We start from the raw sequence: 26,434 nt of genomic DNA, 5'->3' as shown, positions 1-26,434 counted from the left end.
CTGCTGATGATGATGGTGGTGATGATGATGGTGGTGATGATGATGGTGGTGATGATGATGGTGATGATGGTGGTGATGATGATGGTGATGATGATGATGGTGGTGATGATGATGATGGTGTTGTTGATGATGGTGTGATGATGGTGATGATGGTGGTGGTGATGATAATGATGATGATGGTGGTGGTGGTGGTGCTGCTGCTGATGATGATGGTGGTGATGATGATGGTGGTGGTGATGATGATGGTGGTGATGATGGTGATGATGATGATGGTGGTGATGATGGTGGTGGTGGTGATGATGATGATGGTGATGGTGGCGGTGATGATGGTGGTGGTGGTGGTGATGGTCTTGGTGATGATGATGATGATGGTGATGATGATGATGACGACGATGATGATGGTGATGATGATGCCCTTTGTCTTTATAGACAGTAATGGGCAGTGTTGGAGTACGGAAATAACCAGATGAACACGAAACTACAATTATCAGCGCATTTTTTGGAATTGAACACGCTCTGCCTTCAAACAACAGTTTAAGAAGATCTTCATTCGACCACAGCATAATTTCTTTGAAAACTTCCTGCTTGGCACTGATGGATAACCGCTCTCCGACTCCTGGTACCGTACATGTTCACCTGGACGGAAATGAAAGGGACTAGTGTGTGATTGTCTGTGCGCTTCGATCAATAATTCACCGCTTTCAACAGTATTGCTCATATGTGTCGAATCCTTAAATTAGAACACGTGATCAAAGTCAGGTTAGATTCAACCCTTCAAACGTGAGTGAGACGTTTAGTTTTCCGCAGGGTGCCATGCGCGCACACAGCTAAATACGAGTGGCAAAATAGGTGCAAATACCTGGATCCTATCGTTAAACTGCACCTCACTTCACCTTACCTCAACTCACCTCAACTCACCTCACCTACTCACTCGTTCACGAGTTATCTCATACGTCAAGGCAGACTACACTGACATGCATACAACGTAACGTCAATATGTTTATTAATAACATTCAGATAATTATCCCTCGCACAAACGAAGTTGCGGGGGATATAGAAACGAGTTCCATCCGACCGTCCACCATACTTTGTCCGAAGCATATCTCCTAAACTATTCGCGATAGCTTAACCAAACTTGGTACACTTGTTATTTTTATAATTAGTTATTTGGAGATGGCAAATCAAATCCAACATTGCCAAAATGAATCTCTGAGAAGGAAACGCTTGCTCAAGTCTGTTGACGACAAGCGATCCTACAGGTGAACTTCGGCGGTTGTATGATGATACCAGGGTTCCACAGACTCGGATCAAGAGGTGGCAGAGTGCCGCCCTCTGGTGGCAGAAACACAAAGCGCTGCAACAGGAACGTGACGTACAAGAACAGCCTCGATCTCGCAAGGGTTTCGCCAGGGCACTGACGTCTTCCGGTCCCAAACGGAAGTAAACTGTTGAAGAAGAGAAGCAGGTTCACAACATGGTTTCATGTTATGGAAGGTTGAGTAACATTCATAGCCATTAACTTGAATACTGTACTCACTTCCGTCTGAGGGGGTGTTCCGCGCCCAGGAGCGTCCCGTCATCTCGGAGGAACCTCTCTGGGCGGAACTTCCACGGATCTCCCCAAACAGCCTCGTCGTGGTGAATGTACCACAGGTTAGGAACCACCTGACCCACAACAGAGTGAAAGAGTATGATGTTACGCCGCTTTAAACAACATTACAGTCAAACCGCCGGGTGTCACGTTTTGGTAGAACCTGAGAACACATACATCGGTAACGGTAACATATAGATGTGGTACGTTTATGGACGGATCACTGAACACTGCATCCTCGATATCTCCAGGGTATACGTTCCGAAAAGTCTCCACTATACCCTGGATGCATCTACGGCTCAGCCCGATAAATTTATTACCTCCCTTGGCTGGCTTTTTATCCAATCAGGTGTCTACGCTGGGAATTTGAGCGAACCAATCACAACTTACTTTCGCTTTTTAAATTCTCTAACCGAATAAACTTGGCAAACAAATCATGCGTAGGTTCTCTGAAAGTATTAGATGGATTTCTTGCATATGTTTTAAAAAAGATTTCGGACCTATAAAGTTGCATGTATGATTTCCCCAAATTGTGAGTTGTGCAACTGCTACGTTTGTTGACACTGGCAAATTCGGTTATAACGGCGACCACTCTGATTGGCTAGTGTGAGAAAGCGGAGTCAGCAAAGGGAGGTAATAAAATTATCGGGCCGACCCGTAGATGCGTCCAGGGTATAGTGGAGACTTTTCGGAACGTAGACCCTGGAGAGATCGAGGATGTGAACACTGATGACTCCAGGAATCCAAGAATGTGAAATCATTTCTAGCCCCACAGGGGGCTCCTATCACTAAGTAGATCTAGAAAGTATCTGTTTGTGACAGGGCACCACACAGCAGCATTCACAAGGAATCTGCATGAAAGAAATGGTCGGATAGCCTAGTGGTCACGCCAAAGACACAGGTTCGATTCCCCAAATGGGTACAATCTGGGAACCAATTCCTGGTGTCACCGCCGTGATATTGTTGGAGTGTTGCTAAACGCGGCGTGAAACTCACACATTCACAAACAGCCGATTCCATGGTCAGATTTCGACCATATTATAAGCACATTTTCAGAATCTTTACCACAAGAATATCATTAATGGCCCCTCCTTAGAACATTATTGATCTCTCATGAGGCATGATCAGGAACCATAGGTAGTACATGTATATTATACGTACCATAGCGTTCTTCGGAATCGTGAAACCCCTTACTTCAATGTCCTCTCTACAACAGTGTGGAACTCCCAGCACCGCATGACTGATGTACCTCAGCAGTTCTAGAATGGTTGCTTCGGTGTAAGGAAGACTGGAGCGATCCTCAATGACAGGGTGACGAGTTCCTATCTTGGCCATGATTTCATTATATATCCTGTCCTGCACGAGAGGATAATGCAGAAACGTCAGGAACATCCCTACAAGGGCCCCTTTCGACGTCAAGTAGGCTGGAACAATGGTGCTGATTATATTGTCTATAACGTTGGTTTTAATAACAGGTGTTTATAGAAATGCATAAATAGCTGTGTATATATTTGTGTGTGTGTGTGTGTGTGTTTGTGTGCGTGCGTGCATGCGTGTGTGTGTGTAAAGTAGACAGGCTCTTAATTCTAAATTGTATCCTTAAGATGTAATGGGTCCTTTGCTATTTGAAAGTAATCCATGCAATATGTAAGATGAAAATACGACGGTGCTAATTTCCATTAAAGACGTAATTTTAGGTTTTCCGCGAAAAGACCTAAATCTGACTAGATTGTCTTACACTTGTCTTACAAATTACATCTCGTTGCTTCTTATCGTGTCTAACTGGCTTCCGGTTGTTAAATCGGCCTTACGTCGGGTCGAAGAAGGTTTGTTCTTCGGATCGGCATAGGCCCCGCGCTGTTCCAGGATGTCGATATTAGCCGACGGCTCCCACGATCAGCCGATGCTGATCATGGGGTGCTACCTGGGATAGTAGCTGTGAAGATCCAGGTGAGAATTGGTCTTCAGCGACCCATGCTTGTCTCCACTCGTGAAGATCCGGGAGAAAATTGGTCTTCAGTTACTCGTGCTTGTCTCCACCCGTAAAGATCTGTGTGAGAATCTTTTTTCAGCAACCCATGCTTGTCGTAAGAGGCGACTAACGGGATCGGGTAGTCAGACTCACTGACTTGGATGACACCTGCCATCGTATCCCAGATGCGATGATCGATGTTCATGCTGGATTGTCTGGCCCCGACTCGATTATTTACAAACCGACTTCATATGTGGAACTGTGCTGAATGCGGCTTTAAAACAACAAACAAAGAAACAAAGAAACGATCCCAATGATGTGACGGTTATTCTCACCTGCTGCGCTCATGTCAAGTGTGATGGCGGATATCTCGTCATCCGTGAGTCCCCGAGCACCTGCCTGCTGCTGTTGCCGCCTCTGCTCCTGCAGCAACACCGACACCACTCCACCCAGGTCGTCTCCGGGGGTGTCTCGCTTCTGATGGTATACAAATGGGCAGAGCAACACACAAATGCTGTGCGTGTATGTTGAGGGATCGGTTATGGGAGAGTTAGGTATTTTAGGTTCTTTAGGACTGAGTTTCTGAAGGAGCCATGATTTTGCCTAAATCTTAGAGTGTCAGCTTGACATAGTGAGTGAGTATGTGTATACGCCGCTTCTAACAATATTCCAGCAATATCACGGCGAGGGACACCAGATAATAGGCTTCACAAATTGTGCCCTTGTGGGAATCGAAGCCGGGTTTATATCATGTCAAGGCCATCTATGGCCGACAAGTGACAATCACTGACGGTGAAGAAAATGACTCCTCCATGTCCAGGAAATGTTATGCAGATGTTGAAATATGTATTTAGACTCGTGGAATGCTGCTACCGATCGAACCTAGCCCTACTAAGGAGCTGTCAACGTGGATGGTATTAATAAACGAATCTCGCTGCCTTGGGTGATCCATGATTTTGGCTTGGAATTGCAGAATAGCTGATTTCGTCGAGTCGTATAACCTTTAAAATAGTGATCCGATTATGATCATTTATACCTCATTTTGTAGGGAAATATTCTAGCTGTCGATCCGTAAACCTCGGCGGGGCCTTAAAATATTTTAAGTAGTGAAATGTAATTTTGATTGAGGAGGTTTGGTTTCGTCGTTACATCCCTCTCCTTTTATATGGTACTAGGGTAGGGTCTATACACCTTTCAAACACCGTTTCTAAGCGATACACACCCATGTGTTTATGATCAAGTAAACAATGATCAATGCAAAACTCTTTAAAAAAATGTTGAAAATATATGTTTTAAAAATTGAATTGGCAAAATATATATCAAAACTATCACATACTTTTTACCGACCACAGAAGAAAGGGCTCCTCACCTTCCGATCCTTGACAAATACTTGAGCCACGGCATCTCTATACTTGACAGCCTTCTGCCAGATGCGGCCATGTTTGATTGGGAAGTGCCTCAACAGAGGAATCGCCGCGAGCACCGTCTGGACGTCGAAGCCGTTGAGGCGATTACCCCACAAATTGTAGTTCCTCATATTATCTATGATGTCCGTTTCCCTGTCGGCACTCTCGCCGGTTATCTGTTGTCACAACACATTCATTCAGTTTTCAGCAGAGTTAGTTAAGCCAAGATGTGCTGATCCTGTGGATTCCATAGAGTTCCTAATTTCACCCCTACATCCGTACATCCGTACATCCACCTAATAACTACTCAATTTCTGACTTTCACAGACACACTGTGAGCACTGGATCCAGGATTTTCATAAATATCACAGCACATCAGCTTGGTGTGGGATGTTGATGTTTAGAGTGAGTGAGTGAGTTTAGTTTTACGCCGCACTCGGCAATATTACAGCTATTTAGCGACAGTCTTACAAGCACAGTCGCATTTTATGGCAAGCATGGGTTGCTGAGGGCCTATTCTACCCCGGGACCTTCACGGGTAGAAGCATGGGTTGCTGTAGGCCTATTCTACCCCGGGACCTTCACGGGTAGAAGCATGGGTTGCTGTGGGCCTATTCTACCCCGGGACCTTCACGGGTAGAAGCATGGGTTGCTGTGGGCCTATTCTACCCCGGGACCTTCACGGGCAGAAGCATGGGTTGCTGAGGGCCTATTCTACCCCGGGACCTTCACGGGTAGAAGCATGGGTTGCTGTGGGCCTATTCTACCCCGGGACCTTCACGAAGGTAAATGTTTACTGAGTGAGTGAGTGAGTTCAGATTTACGCTGATTATAGCAATACCAGATTATAATTGCTGCGTGTACGTTGAGGGATCAGTTATGGGAGAGCAGCTGGGTATTTCAGGCTGTTTTTGACTGCCTTTGTAAAGGATCCATCGTGTCGCCTAAATCATACCGTGTCAGCAAGAGATGAGTTAGTAAGTTTAGTTTTACGCCGCTCTATAAATATTCCGTCAATATCACAGCTAGGGACACCAAATTGCACCCATGTGGGGAATCGAACCCGTGTCTTCGCCCTGACGAGCAAACGCTTTAACCACTAGGCTTACCCACCGCCATGCAAACATGGTGTAATAGGGCTTCAAGTTACTTTCAAGAACATTTCAAACAGCAACGTGTAAATTTTCTACTGTCCGTACTAAAACTGGTTTTATCATGCTAACTTAGAATCCATGCCACAATTTGCCACAGATATCTCACTCAGATAATGTATACGGATTCCGGGCGGATCAGTCCTTAACTTTTCCCTATATTTCCGAGCAGCAGACATTCTAATATCACTCATTTTAGCATGAGAACCGAACCCTTGCCTTTCCGCTCTTTGGGCTGAGGCACAATCCACTGCACCAAGGTAGGCTTTATTTACATGTACATGTATATACCTTGATGCAGTGAACAGTGCCTCAACCCAAAGAACCAAAGTCCTCCACTGGGACTGTTGGAAGTTGTGTAAAGCCTCCTCATCCACTCATTTCCTTTTACGTGGTGAGTATAATCAGTCGGTATGACCTGAATCACATAATCCATACTTAATTGGTATGCATGTTCACGCGTAAATATAAAGGATCACAAACCTGAAGGCGTGGCAACATAACTCGCCAGAATGGGTTACATCAGCTCGTCTACGTGACTCACTGGCTGAAGGGCGGGGTTGATTCGCTCGTCACGCCACAACCCAGGTTTCATTCCCGAGAAGGATGCAAATTGTGAAGCCCATTTCTGATGTGCCTTGACGGGACAATGCTGGAATATTTGCTATAAGTGGGTTGGAGATACGGGTGGGTGCCACTGTTGGCATACATAACATCTATCAAGTAGTATCAACAAACAAAATTAAACTCGACATGTGAGGTATATTTACATATTAAGATGTCTACACGAAGTACATGATAACGAATGGTGCGAGTGAATGAAGTTTTACACCGCTGTTATCAATAACCAAAAATGGGCTCCACACAGCCTAGCTATGTGGGGAATCGCGTAACGAATGAAAGCTTGAAGGGTAGATATTGTCGACTGGAGCAGTAATCATGACGTAACTTCATGAGTCTTGTGGAAAGAAAGCCGAAAGTGGTGCAAGGAGTCCTTTCACAAAGCAGCTTTTAACTAAAGTTAACATTAACTCCCATTCTTTACCACTGCACTAAGGTTATTTAAGGCATTGGACCTTAATGCTTTACAAACGAGTTAAACACATGAGGTCGGGACATTGGGGATCCAGAGAGAGGGTACAGCTGTATCCGCCCTGTGGAATGTTGTTAAACTACGAGCACGTGGTGCTTTAGACTGCGAGCACATGGTGCTGTTAATGAATTATTTCTATCGATTCTTGGGATGCCTTATCATGATCCAGTTTCATCGTCATCTGCACACTTATAGGGTGTGAGTATCTTTTTACGCCGCGTTTAGCAATATTCCAGCAATATCACGGTGGGGCTTCACACATCGTACCCATTTGGGGAACCGAACCCGAGGCCTAACCGCTTGGCTATACCCCACAGCCTCACAAACTTTTAGAAACTGGAAACCTTTTACAAACGAGATACCAAAGTGAAAAACAAAATAGTTTTCATTTGTTGAACAAAGGTGACGTTTACTCACTGAAAAAGAATTTGTATTACCCCCACTTACTAGGATATGAATGACCCGTAATAGGGACTCCGAAAACACTGTTTCCATGTCAACATCTCCGGAAGACGTTCTGAGAAGGTGGCCAACGTTCTGGAGTTCATCTAACGCTAAGGCTTCAAAACTGTGAACCCCGTCCCCGTAAAGTTTCAGAGAGTTGTGGAACATTTTCCTGAAATACACCAAGGTGCTGTCGTACGTCATGAACTCTGTGATGTTACTATAGTTGTTCGCCACGTATTTACCGAAGAACGTCGCGGGCCTGTCGTTGGTGACTGCTTTGTAGTCCGCACCGTTCATCACTTCTCGGACCAATTCGGATGTGTTCAAAAACACCATAGTCTTCCCGACGGCGTTCACAGAAAATATATCGCCATGCTTCTGGGCCCATGTCTCCGCTGACAGATGTACTCTCTGTGACTGTAGAGCGTTGATAATCTCTGAGAACACCCTCACTCCAGAGGGTCCCGGAGGTAGAGGGCATTTCCGATTGCTCGACCATTTCTGGTAAAGTAGCCACAGCAATAAGCCTATTGCAAAGGTGAGCGGATATACATCCACCAAGTCCATCGCGAACGAGATCAACTAAATTCCACCTAACACTTTACACCTGGGCGGATAACGTTGACAAAATAGCAAAGCATGACCATGCATCGAAACTTCAGTTTGTGCATGTTGTTGCGGTCATTTACCACTTGTACACTCACGAAAAAAAGCAACGCGACACCCAAAATATTTCCGATTAACAATATGCTGTCATAACAACAGAAAATGAACTCATAATTTTTTTATTGAACCTACTATCTGGATAAAGTGACCCTTCAGAACAATAAAAAAATGGCGAATCTGAACGCCAAAAGAACCGAATACTGTAGTTAATTTGAAGATGCAAGGACAGGGTCCTATGACGGTAAGTGTGGTCAGTATCACGACTTGGGCATACAGTCCTCAAGTAATCACATACATAACAATATCTGAGCACAATGTCAACATCTGGTGTAACCTCGGGTTTTGAAATAAAATCCATGGCCCTCCTGCTTATTGACTACAACAGACGTTCAATTTGCCGTTAAGAATGCGTTGAGTACTTGATGAAAGCTTGTTCCAGCACAACAAGTCAGTGACAAGTAAATCACCAAGACACAACTAATCGTTACACTCCCCCACTAAGTCTAACAAAACATAGTAGAAGGTCGCGTCAGGTAACCTTTGAGCGACCAATGACCGTCCAATCAAACGAGAGACGGTTAAACAGATTTCACCAATCAGACAACGGCTACTGTTTAGGGATCGGAGGGACTTTCAAAAAATCATGGTCACTGACACAGATCTCTCCACAAACACAAATCCGCATATAACACAATTATTTGACCAGCAGTTTATACGCTTTGGGGTTTCTGTTGACATGGTTACCATTAGTCAATATTTCCGCAAGATGACATCCTTGAATATTGCCAAAAATATTCACCATTGCCATGGTTGTACGTACCCTGTGTGCATCACCCGGAAGCGTGCGTACGCTAAATAGCATTCGGAATCGTTCGGGTACGAACCTTTTCAAGATAAAAAGTTCAAAAGGTATGTGCGAATGTGCACTTTGGTAAGCTGTGTTCTGATTGGTCGATCTCAAAGGTTACCTGATGCGACCTCCGATAAGGTTTTGTTAGACTCAGTAGTGGAGTGTAACGAAAAGTACTGAGGATAAGTTTACTTAGACTGGTCAGGCTTGCTGACTTGATTGACCCATCAGCGCAACCAAATTGTGTATATCGATGCTATAATAAAATAAGTGCATTTATATTGCGCCTAACTCCATTCACGAAGTGAATGCTCACAGTGCTAACAGTCAAAGCCACATGAGTTTTTAAAAGTCATTGTTCTTGTATGAAGTTAACAAGATGTTCCAAGCACTGATTTCTAACTCAAATATTGTTAGATAATTCAATTTAAAGTCCTGAGAATAAATACTGGTGTTTCAGTGTCCAGCAAACTGCCTTCCATAGTCAATGTCGTGCTCCCGAAGATCTTAACAAGAGTGAGTGAGTGAGTGAGTTTTAGTTTTACGCCGCACTCAGCAATATTACAGCTATATGGAGGCGGTCTCTAAATAATCGAGTTTGGACCAGACAATCCAGTGATCAACAACATGATCACTGATCTGCGCAATTGGGAACCGATGACATGTGCCAACAAGCCTGACCACCCGATCCCGTTAGTCGCCTCTTACGACAAGCATGGTCGCCTTTAATTCTTAACAAGGGAAAATTTAGTTATCTTTTTCGTATTTTAGAAACAAATATGACTGTAAAACAAGAAATACGAGCATTGTCACTAAGGTTACATAGCCCCCACCGCAAACTACCAAGTCAAACTTGAAAAGTAATGAACGTGAGGGTTGTAGAATAAGATGAAGTTAAAATACAACAACAAAAACATCTTGCTCTGTTGTTGTTCAAACATATAAATATTTTCAAGACTCACTTTGACCTTGATATTGAAATATGCGAAAATAGTAACAAAGAAAAAGCTTATTGAAAAACGTGCAAGGGAAGTCTTGCAAGTCTATGATGAAAATCCAGTGAGATATCTCGCTGACAATCTTAACATGCAGGTTAAAATGCTGAAATCTTCAATGCGTCACCATGACCTTGAAAATTATGTGAAGGTCACCAAAACTGACTGGGTAACTGACCTTGCTCTATGCTCTAGCTCGTGTTTTATGCTCAGTATGATTACCTCTTAACTCAATAATTTAGTAGCTCCTTTTATTTTGTTTTGTTTCAGTTGTTGTATTTTAATCATTACACAATGAATCAATGGCAACGTCATGAAGTTTGACGTCATGAACATGTCAATAAATATGAATTATTTATTGTCCATACATAAGAATCTGCTGATGAACAAAACAAATGTCAGCAAATATAAATGAATTCTCCTAAACAAAATTAGAATGAGTAGCCATTCAATAATGGTTTTTTTTTTCATTAATATTCCAAACAACTTTCAGTCAGTAGTAACATGACATTCAAACTCACACTGTGTTGATATCCAGTCTTAGTAAACTTAGTCTCAGTGTATTTCGTTACACTCCACCACTGAGTCTAACGAACCCTTATGAGAGGTCGCGTCAGGTAACCTTTGAGATTGACCAATCAGAACACAGCTTTCCAAATCTAGAAAGTGGACATTCACACATACCTTTTGAACCTTTTATCTAGAAAAGGTTCGTACCCGAACGATTCCGAATGCTATTTAGTATACGATCCCTTCAGGGTAATACACAAACATGACAAAGGTGAATAAACAGTCACTGAAAATAGTGTTTTGGCGATATTCAAGGACGTCATCTTGCGGAAATATTGGCTAATGGTAACCATGTCAACAGAACCCCCAAAGCGTAAATACAGCTGGTCAAATAACTGTGTTATATACAGATTTTTGTTTGTGGAGAGATGTGTGTCGGTAACCTGAATATTTTGAAAGACCCTCGGATCCCTAAATAGTGGCCGTTGTTTGATTGGTTAAATCTATTTAACCGTCTCTCGTTTGATTGGATGGTTATAAGTAGCTCAAAGGTTACCTGACGCGACCTTCTACTAGGTTTTGTTAGACTCAGTGGTGGAGTGTAACGAAATACACTGAGACTACGTTTACTTAGACTGTGTTGACATCATACACGCTTCACACAAATATTTTCTATGGTCACACGTTCCTCCACACGCTAACACTGCCATGAAGTCAATGGTCGCACCTTCCTCTACACACTAACACTGTGTTGAAGTCAATGGTCACCTGTCCCTCCATACACTTACACTGTGTTGAAGTCAATGGTCACATATTTCTCCACACACTAACACTGTCCTGAAGTCAATGGTCGCATGTCTCTCCATACACTAACACTGTGTTGAAGTCAATGGTCACCTGTGCCTCCATACACTTACACTGTGTTGAAGTCAATGGTCACATATTTCTCCACACGCTAACACTGCCCTGAAGTCAATGGTCACACATTTCTCCACACGCTAACACTGTCCTGATGTCAATGGTCATACATTCCTCCACACGCTAACACTGTCCTGACGTCAATGGTCACACATTCCTCCACACGCTAAAACTGTGTTAAAGTAAATGGCTGCATGTCCCTCCACACACTAACACTGCCATGAAGTCAATGGTCACATCTTCCTCCATACACTAACACTGTGTTGAAGTCAATGGTCACATGTCCCTCCACACACATACACTGTGTTGAAGTCAATGGTCCCACATTTCTCCACATGCTAACACTGCCATGAAGTCAATGGTCACACGTTCCTCCACACACTAACACTGTGTTGAAGTCAATGGTCGCATGTTCCTCCACACACTAACACTGTCCTTAAGTCAATGGTCACTCATTCCCCGACACACTAACACTGTGCTGAAGTCAACGATCACATGTCCCTCCACACCGTAACACTGTTCTGAAGTCAATGGTCGCACATTTCTCCACAGGCTAACACTGTGTTGAAGTCAATGGTCACATGTTCCTCCACACACTAACACTGTGTTGAAGTCAATAGCCGCATGTCCCTCTACACACTAACACTGTGTTGAAGTCAATGGCCACCTGTCCCTCCATACACTTACACTGTGTTGAAGTCAATGGTCACATATTTCTCCACACGCTAACACTGTCCTGAAGTCACATATTTCTCCACACGCTAACACTGCCCTGAAGTCAATGGTCACATGTCCCTCCATACACTAACACTGTGTTGAAGTCAATGGTCACCTGTCCCTCCATACACTAACACTGTTCTGAAGCCAATGGTCACCTGTCCCTCCATACACTTACACTGTGTTGAAGTCAATGGTCACACATTTCTCAACACGCTAACACTGTCCTGAAGTCAATGGTCACACATTCCTCCACACGCTAACACTGTGTTGAAGTCAATGGTCACATATTTCTCCACATGCTAACACTGCCTTGAAGTCAATGGTCACATATTTCTCCACATGCTAACACTGCCTTGAAGTCAATGGTCACATATTTCTCCACATGCTAACACTGTCCTGAAGTCACATATTTCTCCACACGCTAACACTGCCCTGAAGTCAATGGTCACACATTTCTCCACACGCTAACACTGTCCTGAAGTCAATGGTCATACATTCCTCCACACGCTAACACTGTCCTGACGTCAATGGTCACACATTCCTCCACACGCTAACACTGTGTTGAAGTAAATGACTGCATGTCCCTCCACACACTAACACTGCCCTGAAGTCAATGGTCACATGTTCCTCCACACGCTACCACTGTTCTGAAGCCAATGGTCATACATTTCTCCACACGCTAACACTGTCCTGAAGTCAATGGTCGCATGTCCCTCCACACACATACACTGTGTTGAAGTCAATGGTCCCACATTTCTCCACATGCTAACACTGCCCTGAAGTCAATGGTCACACGTTCCTCCACACACTAACACTGTGTTGAAGTCAATGGTCGCATGTTCCTCCACACACTAACACTGTTCTGAAGCCAATGGTCATACATTTCTCCACACGCTAACACTGTCTTGAAGTCAATGGTCGCATGTCCCTCCATACACTAACACTGTTCTGAAGCCAATGGTCATACATTTCTCCACACGCTAACACTGTGTTGAAGTCAATGGTCACATGTTCCTCCACACACTAACACTGTGTTGAAGTCAATAGCCGCATGTTCCTCTACACACTAACACTGTGTTGAAGTAAATGGCTGCATGTCCCTCCACACACTAACACTGCCATGAAGTCAATGGTCACACGTTCCTCCACACACTAACACTGTGTTGAAGTCAATGGTCGCATGTTCCTCCACACACTAACACTGTCCTTAAGTCAATGGTCACTCATTCCCCGACACACTAACACTGTGTTGAAGTCAACGATCACATGTCCCTCCACACCGTAACACTGTTCTGAAGTCAATGGTCGCACATTTCTCCACAGGCCAACACTGTGTTGAAGTCAATGGTCACATGTTCCTCCACACACTAACACTGTGTTGAAGTCAATAGCCGCATGTCCCTCCATACACTTACACTGTGTTGAAGTCAATGGTCACATATTTCTCCACACACTAACACTGTGTTGAAGTCAATGGTCACATATTTCTCCACACGCTAACACTGTCCTGAAGTCACATATTTCTCCACACGCTAACACTGCCCTGAAGTCAATGGTCACATGTCCCTCCATACACTAACACTGTGTTGAAGTCAATGGTCACCTGTCCCTCCATACACTAACACTGTTCTGAAGCCAATGGTCACCTGTCCCTCCATACACTTACACTGTGTTGAAGTCAATGGTCACACATTTCTCAACACGCTAACACTGTCCTGAAGTCAATGGTCACACATTCCTCCACACGCTAACACTGTGTTGAAGTCAATGGTCACATATTTCTCCACATGCTAACACTGTCCTGAAGTCACATATTTCTCCACACGCTAACACTGCCCTGAAGTCAATGGTCACACATTTCTCCACACGCTAACACTGTCCTGAAGTCAATGGTCATACATTCCTCCACACGCTAACACTGTCCTGACGTCAATGGTCACACATTCCTCCACACGCTAACACTGTGTTGAAGTAAATGACTGCATGTCCCTCCACACACTAACACTGCCCTGAAGTCAATGGTCACATGTTCCTCCACACGCTACCACTGTTCTGAAGCCAATGGTCATACATTTCTCCACACGCTAACACTGTCCTGAAGTCAATGGTCGCATGTCCCTCCACACACATACACTGTGTTGAAGTCAATGGTCCCACATTTCTCCACATGCTAACACTGCCCTGAAGTCAATGGTCACACGTTCCTCCACACACTAACACTGTGTTGAAGTCAATGGTTGCATGTTCCTCCACACACTAACGCTGTTCTGAAGCCAATGGTCATACATTTCTCCACACGCTAACACTGTGTTGAAGTCAATGGTCGCATGTCCCTCCATACACTAACACTGTTCTGAAGCCAATGGTCATACATTTCTCCACACGCTAACACTGTGTTGAAGTCAATGGTCACATGTTCCTCCACACACTAACACTGTGTTGAAGTCAACGATCACATGTCCCTCCACACCCTAACACTGTTCTGAAGTCAATGGTCATACATTTCTCCACAGGCTAACACTGTCCTGAAGTCAATGGTCACACATTTCTTCACACACTAACACTGTGTTGAAGTCAATGGTCACACATTCCTCCACACACTAACACTGTGTTGAAGTCAATGGTCACATGTTCCTCCACACACTAACACTGTCCTGAAATCAATGGTCACATGTTCCACCACACACTAACACTGTCCTGAAATCAATGGTCACACATTTCTCCACACGCTAACACTGTGTTGAAGTCAATGATCACACGCTCCTCCACACACTAACACTGTGTTGAAGTGAATGGCCACATGTCCCTCCACACACTAACACTGTCCTGAAGCAATGGTCACCTGTTCCTCCACACACTAACACTGTTCTGAAGTCAATGGTCACATGTTCCTCCACACACTAACTCTGTGCTGAAGTCAATGGTCACATGTTCCTCCACACACTAACTCTGTTGAGGTCAATGGTCACACTTTCCTCCACACATTAACCTGGTACTGAGTTCAGTGGCTGGATGGTCCCACATACACAAACTCTGTATTTAGCTCACTAGCCGAGCTTTCCTTTAACTTCTCTTTCCGTTTCTTTTTCTTCAACTTCCTTTTCTGATTTTTGGTCAGTTTTGAAAGTTCCCCTAAATTGGAATTGTCTGTTTGTTTTGAGGATTCAGATTTCACATCAGACAGTTTTGATTCACTCTGAAGCACCTTGGATGTATTCTGGGAAATTTTAATCCTTTTTCCTCTTCTTTTTCTCCTTTTGTATGTTGGTTCAGTGTCATCATCAGCTGAAATTCCAAAATACAGTCAGTTACTGACATTTACATTTTGTTCAATGTGGTATACTTTCAAATAGCAAATCAAAGAAACACAATGAAACATTTGTATATTCTTTTACTTAACTGTCAACAATATTTCAGCTATATGGCGACAGTCTGTAAATTGTATCTGGACCAGACAATCTAGAGACCAACAATATGAGCATTGATCTATGCAGTTGTTATACATTGTAAACCAAAAGTCACTGTGTTCTGTAATCTGATTGGTTGAAAAACATGACCAAATAGGATTGGAATCCTGGAAATTGGACGACTATTCACTGCGTATTGACACGTAGAAACATCGCAAACAATTGTTTTGTTGTGTCATCCACAGTGGTGACATCATTCAAATCATATTGTGATGTGGACTCAGAATGACATCATTCAAATCATATTGTGATGTGGACTCAGAATGACATCATTCAAATCATATTGTGATGTGGACTCAGAATGACATCATTCAAATCATATTGTGATGTGGACTCAGAATGACATCATTCAAATCATATTGTGATGTGGACTCAGAATGACATCATTCAAATCATATTGTGATGTGGACTCAGAATGACATCATTCAAATCATATTGTGATGTGGACTCAGAATGACATCATTCAAATCATATTGTGATGTGGACTCAGAATGACATCATTCAAATCATATTGTGATGTGGACTCAGAATGACATCATTCAAATCATATTGTGATGTGGACTCAGAATGACATCATTCAAATCATATTGTGATGTGGACTCAGAATGACATCATTCAAATCATATTGTGATGTGGACTCAGAATGACATCACAAATGAGCAGCTTCAAGTGCTACCATGTAGCTGTCAGCTCCAAATGTATTCCCGTGCTTCAAATACTCAATAACACCATGATGTTTGTCTCCTAAGGGACATATGTCACCCATGTCAGCAAGCCTTATACAACAAGCATGGGTTGATGAAGATCACTTCTTACCCGGATCTTCACTAGTTACAATGAAATAACAAGACAGATGCTACTGCAGATACTAATGCAGAACATGAGGATCGACTACAAACCAGTCAGTGACAAGGCTTATTGGTCTCTCTCAACTCTTGCTACCAAATGTGTAGATCTGTGCTTGTCTCACTCACTCACTCACTCACTCACTCACTCACTCAAGAGGACTTAGCTGACTGAACTTGGTCATCTAGATCAAATTCACAAACAGAATCGCTCATAAACAGTAACAAAGCCAGGTATATGGATATAAACTTATTTATTGTGGATAACACAACGTTAGGAGCGTATGCTTGCTCCTTCATCAGGTGAAACAGGTAAAGAAAAATGAGTTTCAGTGATCATTGGGAATCAAGGTGATTATTTGTCAAAATATTACAAGTGAAAGCATTGATGTTTTCCTAAGGATGTTGGGATCAAAAGCAGGAAATTAAAAATTTCTGAGAAAAGTTGGTGGTGGGTGGCAATATAACTAATTTGGTATTTTATGAGAGCAATTTTATCGGGAACTTTTATCACAGGTTTTGCCTCATAATGAGGACAGACAGACATCAGACAGTACAACATAATTGTATCATAATGAAATTACCCAAAATTACAAATATTCAAGGAAAATGTCATGAAAACTAAATACAAAACTGAAGTCTCATTCAACAGCTTGATCTTCACATTTACACTGAATTAGATCAATGTTTCCACACAAACAGAGTCTCAAAGCCTGACAAATCACCCTTTTTTCATACAGTTTTGTGCATTACAACATGCAGCGTTACTGTTTCTTTCCTGAAGCAACATAAAATCATTCTTGCATGAAAACATGATCAGATCTTTTCAGTCATTTACAATAATGAAACAGTTTAACCTAGCAAAGTGCAAGAAACCAGTTAAACATATTCATTATTGACATGCACTGGTTTATTGATTCTGCCATCATCCCCAAACTGATATTCCTTGATAATGTCTGAGTTTTTGTCAGGACTTAATTTCATTTTTTCACTACTTAACAATTATAGTAAAAAGATAACACCAGTATAAAGTAACATCAGCACAGATATATAACCAAATCTGATCTCTATGTGCAAATGCCATATAGAAAAGCTTACATTCACTGGTCTCTGATAAGTCCACTTCATTGGATATGGGAAGTGACTCTGTCAGGGTTTGGATATTGCAGTTATCAGGATTGTCTCCCCAGTCACTAGGGGCTGGCGCCACTGTGTATATCTTCCTCTTCACCACTACCTTGTGCTTGTGGCTGGGACTTTCCCTACTTGTCTCATGTGATGTTCGGTTGTCCTCTTGTTTCAGCACGTCAGCATCTGTGTCTCCATACAGTCTGTGAAGCACTCTCTCTTTGAAAACTGAAATACACGTACAGGGATGTTATGTTCAACCAGTCACAGCAGAATGAGTGAGTATGTGTAGTTTTACGTCGCTCTTAGCAATATTCCAGCAATATCACGTCAGAGGTAAATTGACTTTACAAATTGTGCCCATTGTGGGGAACTGAACTCAGGGCTTCGGCATGATGAGCACACACTTAAAAACTAAGCTACCCACACTCTAACTAACAACAGAATATGAAATTTGAATTATTGAATGCATGTGCACAGTTTGGGGGATGGGGGATCAAATGTGGTCTGTGGTCATTGCTAGAAATGCTTCCCTTTGCTCGAGAGTTCTATTCCCCTTCTAGACTGGTAGTTACTACAAAAACATGAAGCTAAGCCAGAAAATGGATACATACACATATTCTAGAATTAGTTTTTTCGCTAACTGTAGAAAAAACTGTCGGCAATGTCATGTTATGTTCTGAAATAGTTCTAATATTTACCAGTAGCACGAAATAAATCATCCTGGTATATAAGGCGGTGAGGTATTTACTAGTTTATAGGAATGGAGCTATGTCACAAGTCCCTGACAAAGTTCCTTCGCTTGCCATTATGACAATGTTATGTTGTATACTCAAATTTCAAGAAATGAACACCTTCAGCAAGTCAAAGTAAGTCTTTTATGATAAGGGTGAGTGAGTGAGTGAGTGAGTTTAGTTTTACGCCGCACTTAGCAATATTCCAGCTATATGGCGATGGTCTGTAAATAATCGAGTCTGGACCAGACAATCCAGTGATCAACAACAACATGAGCATCGATCTGCGCAATGGGGAACCGATGACATGTGTCAACCAAGTCAGCTAGTCTGACCACCCGATCCCGTTAGTCGCCTCTTACGACAAGCATAGTCACCTTTTATGGCAAGCATGGGTTGCTGAAGGCCTGTTCTACCTCGGAGACCTTCACGGGTCTGTATGATAAGGGGTGATGAGGTTGTCTAATGGTGAAAGCATTCACTTGTCTCACTGAAGACGCAGGAACGATTCCCCACATGGGTGCAGTGTTTGAAGCTCATTTCTGGTGTCCCCTTCCTTGATATTGCTGGGATATTGCTAACAGCAACATTAAACTAAACTCACTCATACCCTTTTATGAAAACCACATCTATATTCTGTCAACACTGGCTTATAGTGGTGTTCCGATAAACTAAAATAATCAAAGACTGGTCGCAGTGACAAAACAATGGTAATGTCAAATTGAATTTTCCGGTAAGAATGCAATCAGCTTACATGCTGCTAGTAAATCACCATGAAAGTTGGAAGAACTTGAAGTGATCATGGACATTAGATCCCAAACACTTCTGAAAAGGACTGGATATAATATTATATTCAAAGCCTCAGATTCCATCATTCACTTTGAAAAGTTCAAAAGTTCCTGTGTAAGACACTGCTAACACTCCATCAGTGGAACTGGAAGGGTGCTCTGAGACATGTCTTGACTGGGGTGCCAGTCAAATCGCCCCAGTGACAAAACGCCCCTGGAAATTTGGTCAAACTGCACCAGATTTTTGGTCAAATCGCCCCAAGTTTGGTAAAATCGCCCCAAGGGAGTAGTCAAAATGCCCCAATTTACATAATATGGTTTAATATAAGCCATAAATGCATAGTTTTGTCGACTTCCAAATAAAATTCTTCACATAATATTATGTAGAAATATTTGGGGCGATTTGACCAAACCTGGGACGATTTGACCAAATTTGCCGGGGCGTTTTGTCTCTGGGGCGATTTGACTGGCACCCCTTGACTGTATAGGACCGCTGGGGCGATTTGACTGGCACCCCTTGACTGTATAGGACCGCTGGAGCTATTTGACTGGCACCCCTTGACTGTATAGGACCGCTGGGGCAACTTGACTGGCACCCATTGACTGTAGTGGACCGCTGGGGCGACTTGACTGGCACCCCTTGACTGTATAGGATCACTGGGGTGACTTGACTGGCACCCCTTGACTGTATAGGACTGCATCGCAGCTCTTGGCTAACTTATATGTAATTCAAAACTGCACGCGTCCAGGGCCATCATCAGATAAAATCCAAAATGACCCAGCCATCATTATATGGTCATATACTGGGGTCTTACAGCACGTATCTCTCTAGTAATTCACTGCTTGGATTAGTGTTAGTATTTATTCCGTTTTCTAACGAGTGAATGAGTGAACCAACCATCGCCACCCTAAAGAGGAAACAGCTAGACCAAAAATAATGATTCGGAAAAGTTTGTTTCTGTTAACCATAGAGATATTTCAACTTTTGCACAACGCGAAAGTAACGTTATTAGGTGTAAGGAAGGCGAATCTTATCGGGAAGGGCGGGGGAAAGTTGCGATTTTTCCAAGTTGGTTCGAACTCACGAATATTTGTTACACTGCAAAATTGTGATAATTAACAGACTTGGGCCACTTCCTAGTTACTGGTCAATGATGTAAACAAGCGCCAAGTATCACGCATCGGCGACGTCGGCAGAAAATGTGTTTACCGCGAGAATAGGAAACCCTCGAGAATAGGAGACGGCCCTACACCTCAAAAGTGAGGGTTTACGTATGTATAGTGGATGATGACATTAGAACGAAACTGCACATTTTTATGGAAACGTGCTTCATGTAACAGAATGAACTTACACGAATCTTTGTCCATATTTCGCGTTTGTTTATCCTATCATTGCTTGGAAATATCAAACTGCACAATGGTAGCTGCTTTTCAGGTGAAGAAAGTTAACGGAAGTGGGTTTACAGGCGCCACCTATCGAGCGTTCGCAAAGGGACGTAACTAAAGAAAGTACATCTTGGCATAAAAGTGTGGTGAAAGACTCGAAAAGGGATATGGTGGTTTTTAAGACTTTGAAAAAACTTTTATGAAAAATATTTCCAGTGATAAAGACTACTCCAAAAGCGTTTATTAGAACTTGAAAAGTACAACCATCTATTAGGGACCGTTCATAGCTGGTTTGGTGGGTTGGGGTATGGAGGTGTTGCAGGAGCAAGTGCATGTCACATACAAATTCAATGCAAAAATTCTTATTTCTCATTTTACCCATCACCCAAAAAGAGTAACAAATGAATAAAAAGGTGTATGAGAGTAACACTGTTCATTTAACTGACTTAATGTATGTACACAACCAACAGATGTGTGTATCTTACTATTTTCTGTATGATACATGTATATAACATATTGAAGTTGTACATGATGATGTAAACATGTACTTCTAGTGCCGTACAACTCAACAACTGAGTACATAAAGTTCAGTTCAGTTCAGCATTTTGCACGAGAATGTTCCCAAGAGTGTGTCGTGGAAATAGACGCCCATTCATTTAAGCCCTTGTCTATCAAAACACGGTCATAACAAGCCCCGTGAACCACGCTCGAAAGCGTGGCGTTAGATTACATGACAATAGCCAGTGCTTGAAATCGCAATGTTTTCATTTCATTCGCAAGTGTATTTTCGTCAAGTGTACTGAGTCAACAAGTGAAGATAGTTTTGTTTCTTCAGTTGTCAAATCATTTTAAACACCTTGCCTACCAATCAGTCTGAGGTTTAAAGGCGACGTTCGAAGCTGTTGCCTGCCAGAGAGTTTCCGAAACGGAAAACATTGAACTGAAAATGAAATGTACTACTTTGCCTGAAAAGGCCTTTGTTACGTGATGCCAAAATTTGAAGAACAAGTTGCAGATGACGGACAGACGGACGACGTAACTGACATCGAAATGGTGTGTGATGCAATTTATCGCCAGTCACGATCCCTGAGTTTACCAAACAATACACTCGATCACACCACTGAGAGTCTGAGTGGCGAAATCCTGTCGAAAAAGGACGTTTCCCTGGGCCGTTTGTTGGGCTCGGGGGGATTCGGCTCAGTATATTTGGGGACGTACAAAAACAAGGAAGTTGCGGTGAAAATCTTCCACGCTGTAAGCAAGAACCCCCAAGCTCAGGTCCAGAGCTTCAAAGCCGAGTTGGCAATTCTGAACTTCAAGCACCCGCATATCATTAGAACCATCACCGCAACGACCCTGGAAGACTTCAACGACGGTCCCTGGGTGGTTATGGAGTACGTGAGTGACAAGACTTTGCAGAGCGTTATTAACGATATGGACCAGCAGCTGTGTATGGTGCGCAGGCTGAAGTACGCACTGCAGATAGCAAGTGCAGTGCAGTACGCACATGATAACTGTATTGTCCATCTGGATATTAAACCTGTGAACGTTCTTCTCACCCAAGATGACGACTGCAAGTTAGGCGACTTTGGTTGCTGTCAAGAAGTGGAATTCAATACGGGTCGAGTTAGTCCCACAAATCGATCTGCCTTAACCGGAACCTTCGCGTACCGGGCACCTGAACTTCTCAAAGGAGGAGCGCCATCTTTACAGGCAGACATTTATTCGTATGGAGTGACACTGTGGCAAATGTTGAGCAGGGAAACGCCTTACGCCAACGAAAACCAGCACGTTGTCATTTTCGGTGTCGTAGCATACGGACTCCGTCCGAAGAATCCCGTTATCGGCGATGAGCCGTTTGATAAGCTGTATCAAGATTTATACACCCAGTGCTGGGTTGCTGAGCCGGACGACCGACCGACATCCACGGAGTTGATGGAGATATTGGAAACGTGGAAACAGTATATAGACTAACGATGGTGCTTTCAAAACGATTCATAGGATGAAGTGCTGTGTTATAAGGATGACATGTGGGATTTGACAACCTCAAGACACATTACCCACACCACATGATCCTTCGACCATACTTGCTAAACACGAATCTATTTGCGTTCTACTATGAAGAATCTGTTATTACAGGCCGGAATGATGGGGACATATCCGACGACTTATTTGTTTGGATGGTGCTAAGATTATTTTTTCGCGAGTCATCATGGTCAACGTGCTACAACGTGCTATTTCTCTGTGATCATGATTAAAAAAAGTGCTCAATATAATCATGAACTATGCCTATTTCACTTGTGCTACATTGTTCAAAGTATTTGTCAGGTGAAGTGAACGTTAAGGCTGCTACATGTACATACATTTCAAGCACGCTTAGCGATTTGATCTTCCAGGGCAACTTTCTTGTCTGTTGGTCTTTTCTGTCTAAGTGTCGCTAATATACATGACAAAAAAAATAAAAATATTATCATCTGTTGTATCTGTGTTTTTGAAACCAAAAAATGTTATTGTTGATATTTTATACATTGTTGTTAAGCTAGTGTTGTGACGTCATGTACATTGTTTGAATCTGTCTCAGTTTATTTTGTGATATTGTTGATATATTATCATGTAACATTTACTGTAATGTATGTACAATGTATATATATATATGGGCGTTTTTGCCAATTTCAAAATTTGTACCATAGCAAAATAGCACGTATTGTAAATCTATACCATGCTGCCAAAACAGCTTTCACGAACCACAGTTGCATATTTTGTACAGAGTTTGTTAAACAGCAAGTATCACAACTTTGTTTCCTTCTATATGTAAATAATGTGCACATACACACTTCCACATTTTTACTTTTTTTACGATGAGAAAAAAATGCATTTTTTAATCTTGCGTAAATAAATGTCAAGTGACACTTCTTGTATTATAGTGTTGGGGAAAATGCGTCTTGCAGATATATCTAACGGGACTCGATGTCAGTGTTCCATGGCCTGTCACTTCTTTCGTTCTGCTAACACGTTCTCACAATTTTAGATTTTTTGCGTCATGTCCACCCGTTAACCGTGACCTACATTTAATATATACACCCTGGTTAGAAGTAGAGAAAAATGATATTCTGCCCTAACCTTGGAATAATTTGAAGCAGGGTTAATGGCGGAAATCTGTCAGATTTAGATCATGTTTACAAATGTTACGTCTTCCCGTGTATATGTGTATCAATCATCATACTAACTTGTAAATATCATTGACGACCATTTGCCGATCATCTTTACGAAATAAACTATTCTGTCAATCACGCTGCCTTATCACTTTGAAACTGACAAGGGAACGACCAAATATCGTGCAGCACGCGCGGTATCACGTAACATGTACTACGACTAAAGACTAGGTGTGTCATCTCGTGCACGCTCAGTACGTGCATTTTCTTTTTGTTATTTGCCACGTATTGCATGTGATTGGACTTAGATAATGTAAACACATGCTTCGTGTATGACTTGTTCATTTCGTATGCTTCAGATACAATCATTAAAACAGGTCTCACTTCTGCCGACCGCTGAAGCAATTTTAGGACCACTCACAGCGTCACTTTCCAAAATGACAATCGGAATGCGTTTTCTAATCATGCCGTCTCGAAAAGGTAAACACTGGATATCCCGAACGACCGTACAGGAGTGTATAAATGATGTCATAAAATTCATGGTCTGTCTCTCGCTTCAGTGAGACAGGCGCATGACGAGACTTTGACTTTCCCGTGAGAGATACTGACATACAATCTATGCCATTTATAGACATTCAAGAATTTACTTTTGTTTAGTCGATACTTTTCAACGAGTAGTCTTGAATGGGAGTTGCCAGTTTACAACTGGTGCCTTTATCCTCGAGAATACAGCCCCACTGGTTGGGAACTTGGTTACAGTGAGAGATGAGTTTTTGTGATTTTTACGACGGAAACTTTGTGATACGTCAGAGCCTTTGATAAATAATCGTATTATTTTATTTTATTTATTTATTTTTCTTTTGCGAAAGAACCGTACGTATCAACTTCCATGAATTGGTCAAGTGTCGCAGAAACATTGTGATTACGAAATTGATGTAAGTGAGACGTCGTCATTCATTATCACAGATAATTCCCAATCCCTAAAGAGTGCCGACGAGGTGTGATTCATCCAGTCTGGTCAGTTAATAGGTTTTGAAACAAATGTTAGTAAATTTTAATGCAACTCTCTTGTAATATTGATTTTCTAGGTATGCAGGACAATTATTACCTTACCTTACCCTTCCCTTGCTGATCACAAAGACTCTGTGACATATCGCCAGGTTTCTGTTGCAAAAATTACAAAGATTACCCTCACTGTATCCAATTTCCCTATCAGAGAAATAAAATCAACTGTTGTATATGAATGTGAGATGAACTGAGTTTTGCAATACATATTTCGTAGACACAACATATGCTTAGCTAACGTGCATATATAAACCGTACAGTCTGTTTTGTTACGTTTATCTTACCCATGATGGCCCGGGTTTGAATATTGGAATTCAGTATCCCATGCTTATCGACCCCGTGGTCAGGCTCGCTGACTTGGTTGACACATGTCATCGGTGCCCAGTTGCGCAGACCGATGCTCATGCTGTTGATAACTGGATTGTCTGGTCCAGACTCGGTTATTTACAGACCGCCGCCATATAGCTGGAATATTGCTGGGTACGGCGTAAAACTAAACTCATTCACTCACTTATACAAATAGTTTACATTGTCCAGTTCAGAAAGAAAAGAAAATTAAATCGGTAAATTCCTGCCAAAGGCTCATGTAATATGTGAATATGAATAATCATGAAGTCATCTTTTCCCTTTTTTATTTTTTTATTTATTTATTTATTTATTTATTTATTTGTTTGTTTGTTTGTTTGTTTGTTTGTTTGTTTGTTTGTTTGTTTGTTTGTTTTTGTTTTTGAGGATGGTTATATTGCACGCCAGATGCACACGTTGGGATTAGGATAGGACATCTATATGGCGCAGGTTCACGCAACCAAATTGGTACATGCTCAAGGCGCTGGCACATACATGTATTATTCAGTCAACATCAAGCTGACCGGGTAATTCTATACAGTATATGTCCAGATGGTTATTATTCCATACCATTTGTTTCGCTGTAACCCGGATGATGTAACCGGAAACCATACAATCCGGTTTGCAGGAGTTAATAAAGGGCAATGTTCATACGATGTACAGACATGGCGAAGTTTTGAAATTCATATTTTATTGATTATTATATACACTATTATATTTCTACTCATCATACTTAATTATCAACTGGAATCTCCAGTTTTAAAGCTAATGTACCTATATTGGAAACTACGGATAACGTAGTGGTTGAACGGATGACTCGCCAGTTGTCTTGGTTCGAATATCTGAATGGTTACAATATGTGAAGTTACTGTGTAGTGCCATATGAACGTTAGTACAACTGTCATTGGTGTGGCTATGGAAAGGGGCGATAACGGGTGGAAGGAAATACGGTGTTGTCCCTCGGCGCCATCAATGGAAATAATGCCAAACACGGCACAAATTCTATCTGCTTCGCTCAATTACGCACTTGACGTGTGTTCATAATTTTCCCACTATATTCTGCGATAGGTGTCATCTGTGATAATATTTCCATTGCCGGTCGTTTAGATAAATAACTTGGTATCCCGGCTCATTAAAGTCCATCAAACATGTAATGGAATCAATACTACACTTTTCATGGTTACAACTCCCGACTCGCCTGCGCT

At 42.2% G+C, this 26,434-nt stretch overlaps 3 protein-coding genes across 3 annotated transcripts; 1 reads left to right on the top strand and 2 right to left on the bottom strand.

Moving 5' to 3' along the window:
- Nucleotides 1-1,228: 1,228 nt before the first annotated feature.
- Nucleotides 1,229-8,227, bottom strand: LOC137291103 (steroid 17-alpha-hydroxylase/17,20 lyase-like). The gene is made up of 6 exons (XM_067822385.1): nt 7,661-8,227; nt 4,933-5,145; nt 3,899-4,040; nt 2,753-3,015; nt 1,538-1,665; nt 1,229-1,445 (listed from the first exon to the last, which is right to left on the bottom strand). Exons 1-6 carry the CDS (start codon nt 8,225-8,227, stop codon nt 1,229-1,231), a joined length of 1,530 nt encoding a protein of 509 aa, XP_067678486.1.
- A 6,864-nt stretch (nt 8,228-15,091) lies between these two features.
- LOC137291179 (protein FAM133-like) lies at nt 15,092-20,737 on the bottom strand. The gene is made up of 3 exons (XM_067822470.1): nt 20,634-20,737; nt 17,730-17,987; nt 15,092-15,604 (listed from the first exon to the last, which is right to left on the bottom strand). Exons 1-3 carry the CDS (start codon nt 20,647-20,649, stop codon nt 15,321-15,323), a joined length of 558 nt encoding a protein of 185 aa, XP_067678571.1. The 5' UTR covers nt 20,650-20,737; the 3' UTR covers nt 15,092-15,320.
- Nucleotides 20,738-21,654: 917 nt separating this feature from the next.
- Nucleotides 21,655-22,641, top strand: LOC137291178 (serine/threonine-protein kinase mos-like). Its single transcript, XM_067822469.1, has one exon. The coding sequence runs from the start codon at nt 21,655-21,657 to the stop codon at nt 22,639-22,641; it is 987 nt and encodes a 328-aa protein (XP_067678570.1).
- Nucleotides 22,642-26,434: the final 3,793 nt, after the last annotated feature.

Source organism: Haliotis asinina, chromosome 7 (assembly GCF_037392515.1).
Source record: "Haliotis asinina isolate JCU_RB_2024 chromosome 7, JCU_Hal_asi_v2, whole genome shotgun sequence".
NCBI lineage: Eukaryota > Metazoa > Mollusca > Gastropoda > Lepetellida > Haliotidae > Haliotis > Haliotis asinina.
The sequence above is the reverse complement of the archived record's forward strand: the minus strand, read 5'-3'. Positions and strand labels throughout refer to the sequence as shown.

Bases quoted from the DNA above. Each gene is read 5' to 3' on its own strand.
- LOC137291103 (XM_067822385.1), bottom strand. From the start codon at position 8,227: ATGGACTTGGTGGATGTATATCCGCTCACCTTTGCAATAGGCTTATTG. The intron at 3,016-3,898 runs GTGAGAATAACC...CCATTGTTCCAG, and splicing joins ACTTGACATGAGCGCAGCAG to CCTACTTGACGTCGAAAGGG. The intron at 1,446-1,537 runs GTGAGTACAGTA...CTTCTTCAACAG, and splicing joins GAACACCCCCTCAGACGGAA to TTTACTTCCGTTTGGGACCG.
- LOC137291179 (XM_067822470.1), bottom strand. The intron at 15,605-17,729 runs GTAAGCTTTTCT...TTGGAATTTCAG, and splicing joins CTTATCAGAGACCAGTGAAT to CTGATGATGACACTGAACCA.
- LOC137291178 (XM_067822469.1), top strand. From the start codon at position 21,655: ATGCCAAAATTTGAAGAACAAGTTGCAGATGACGGACAGACGGACGAC.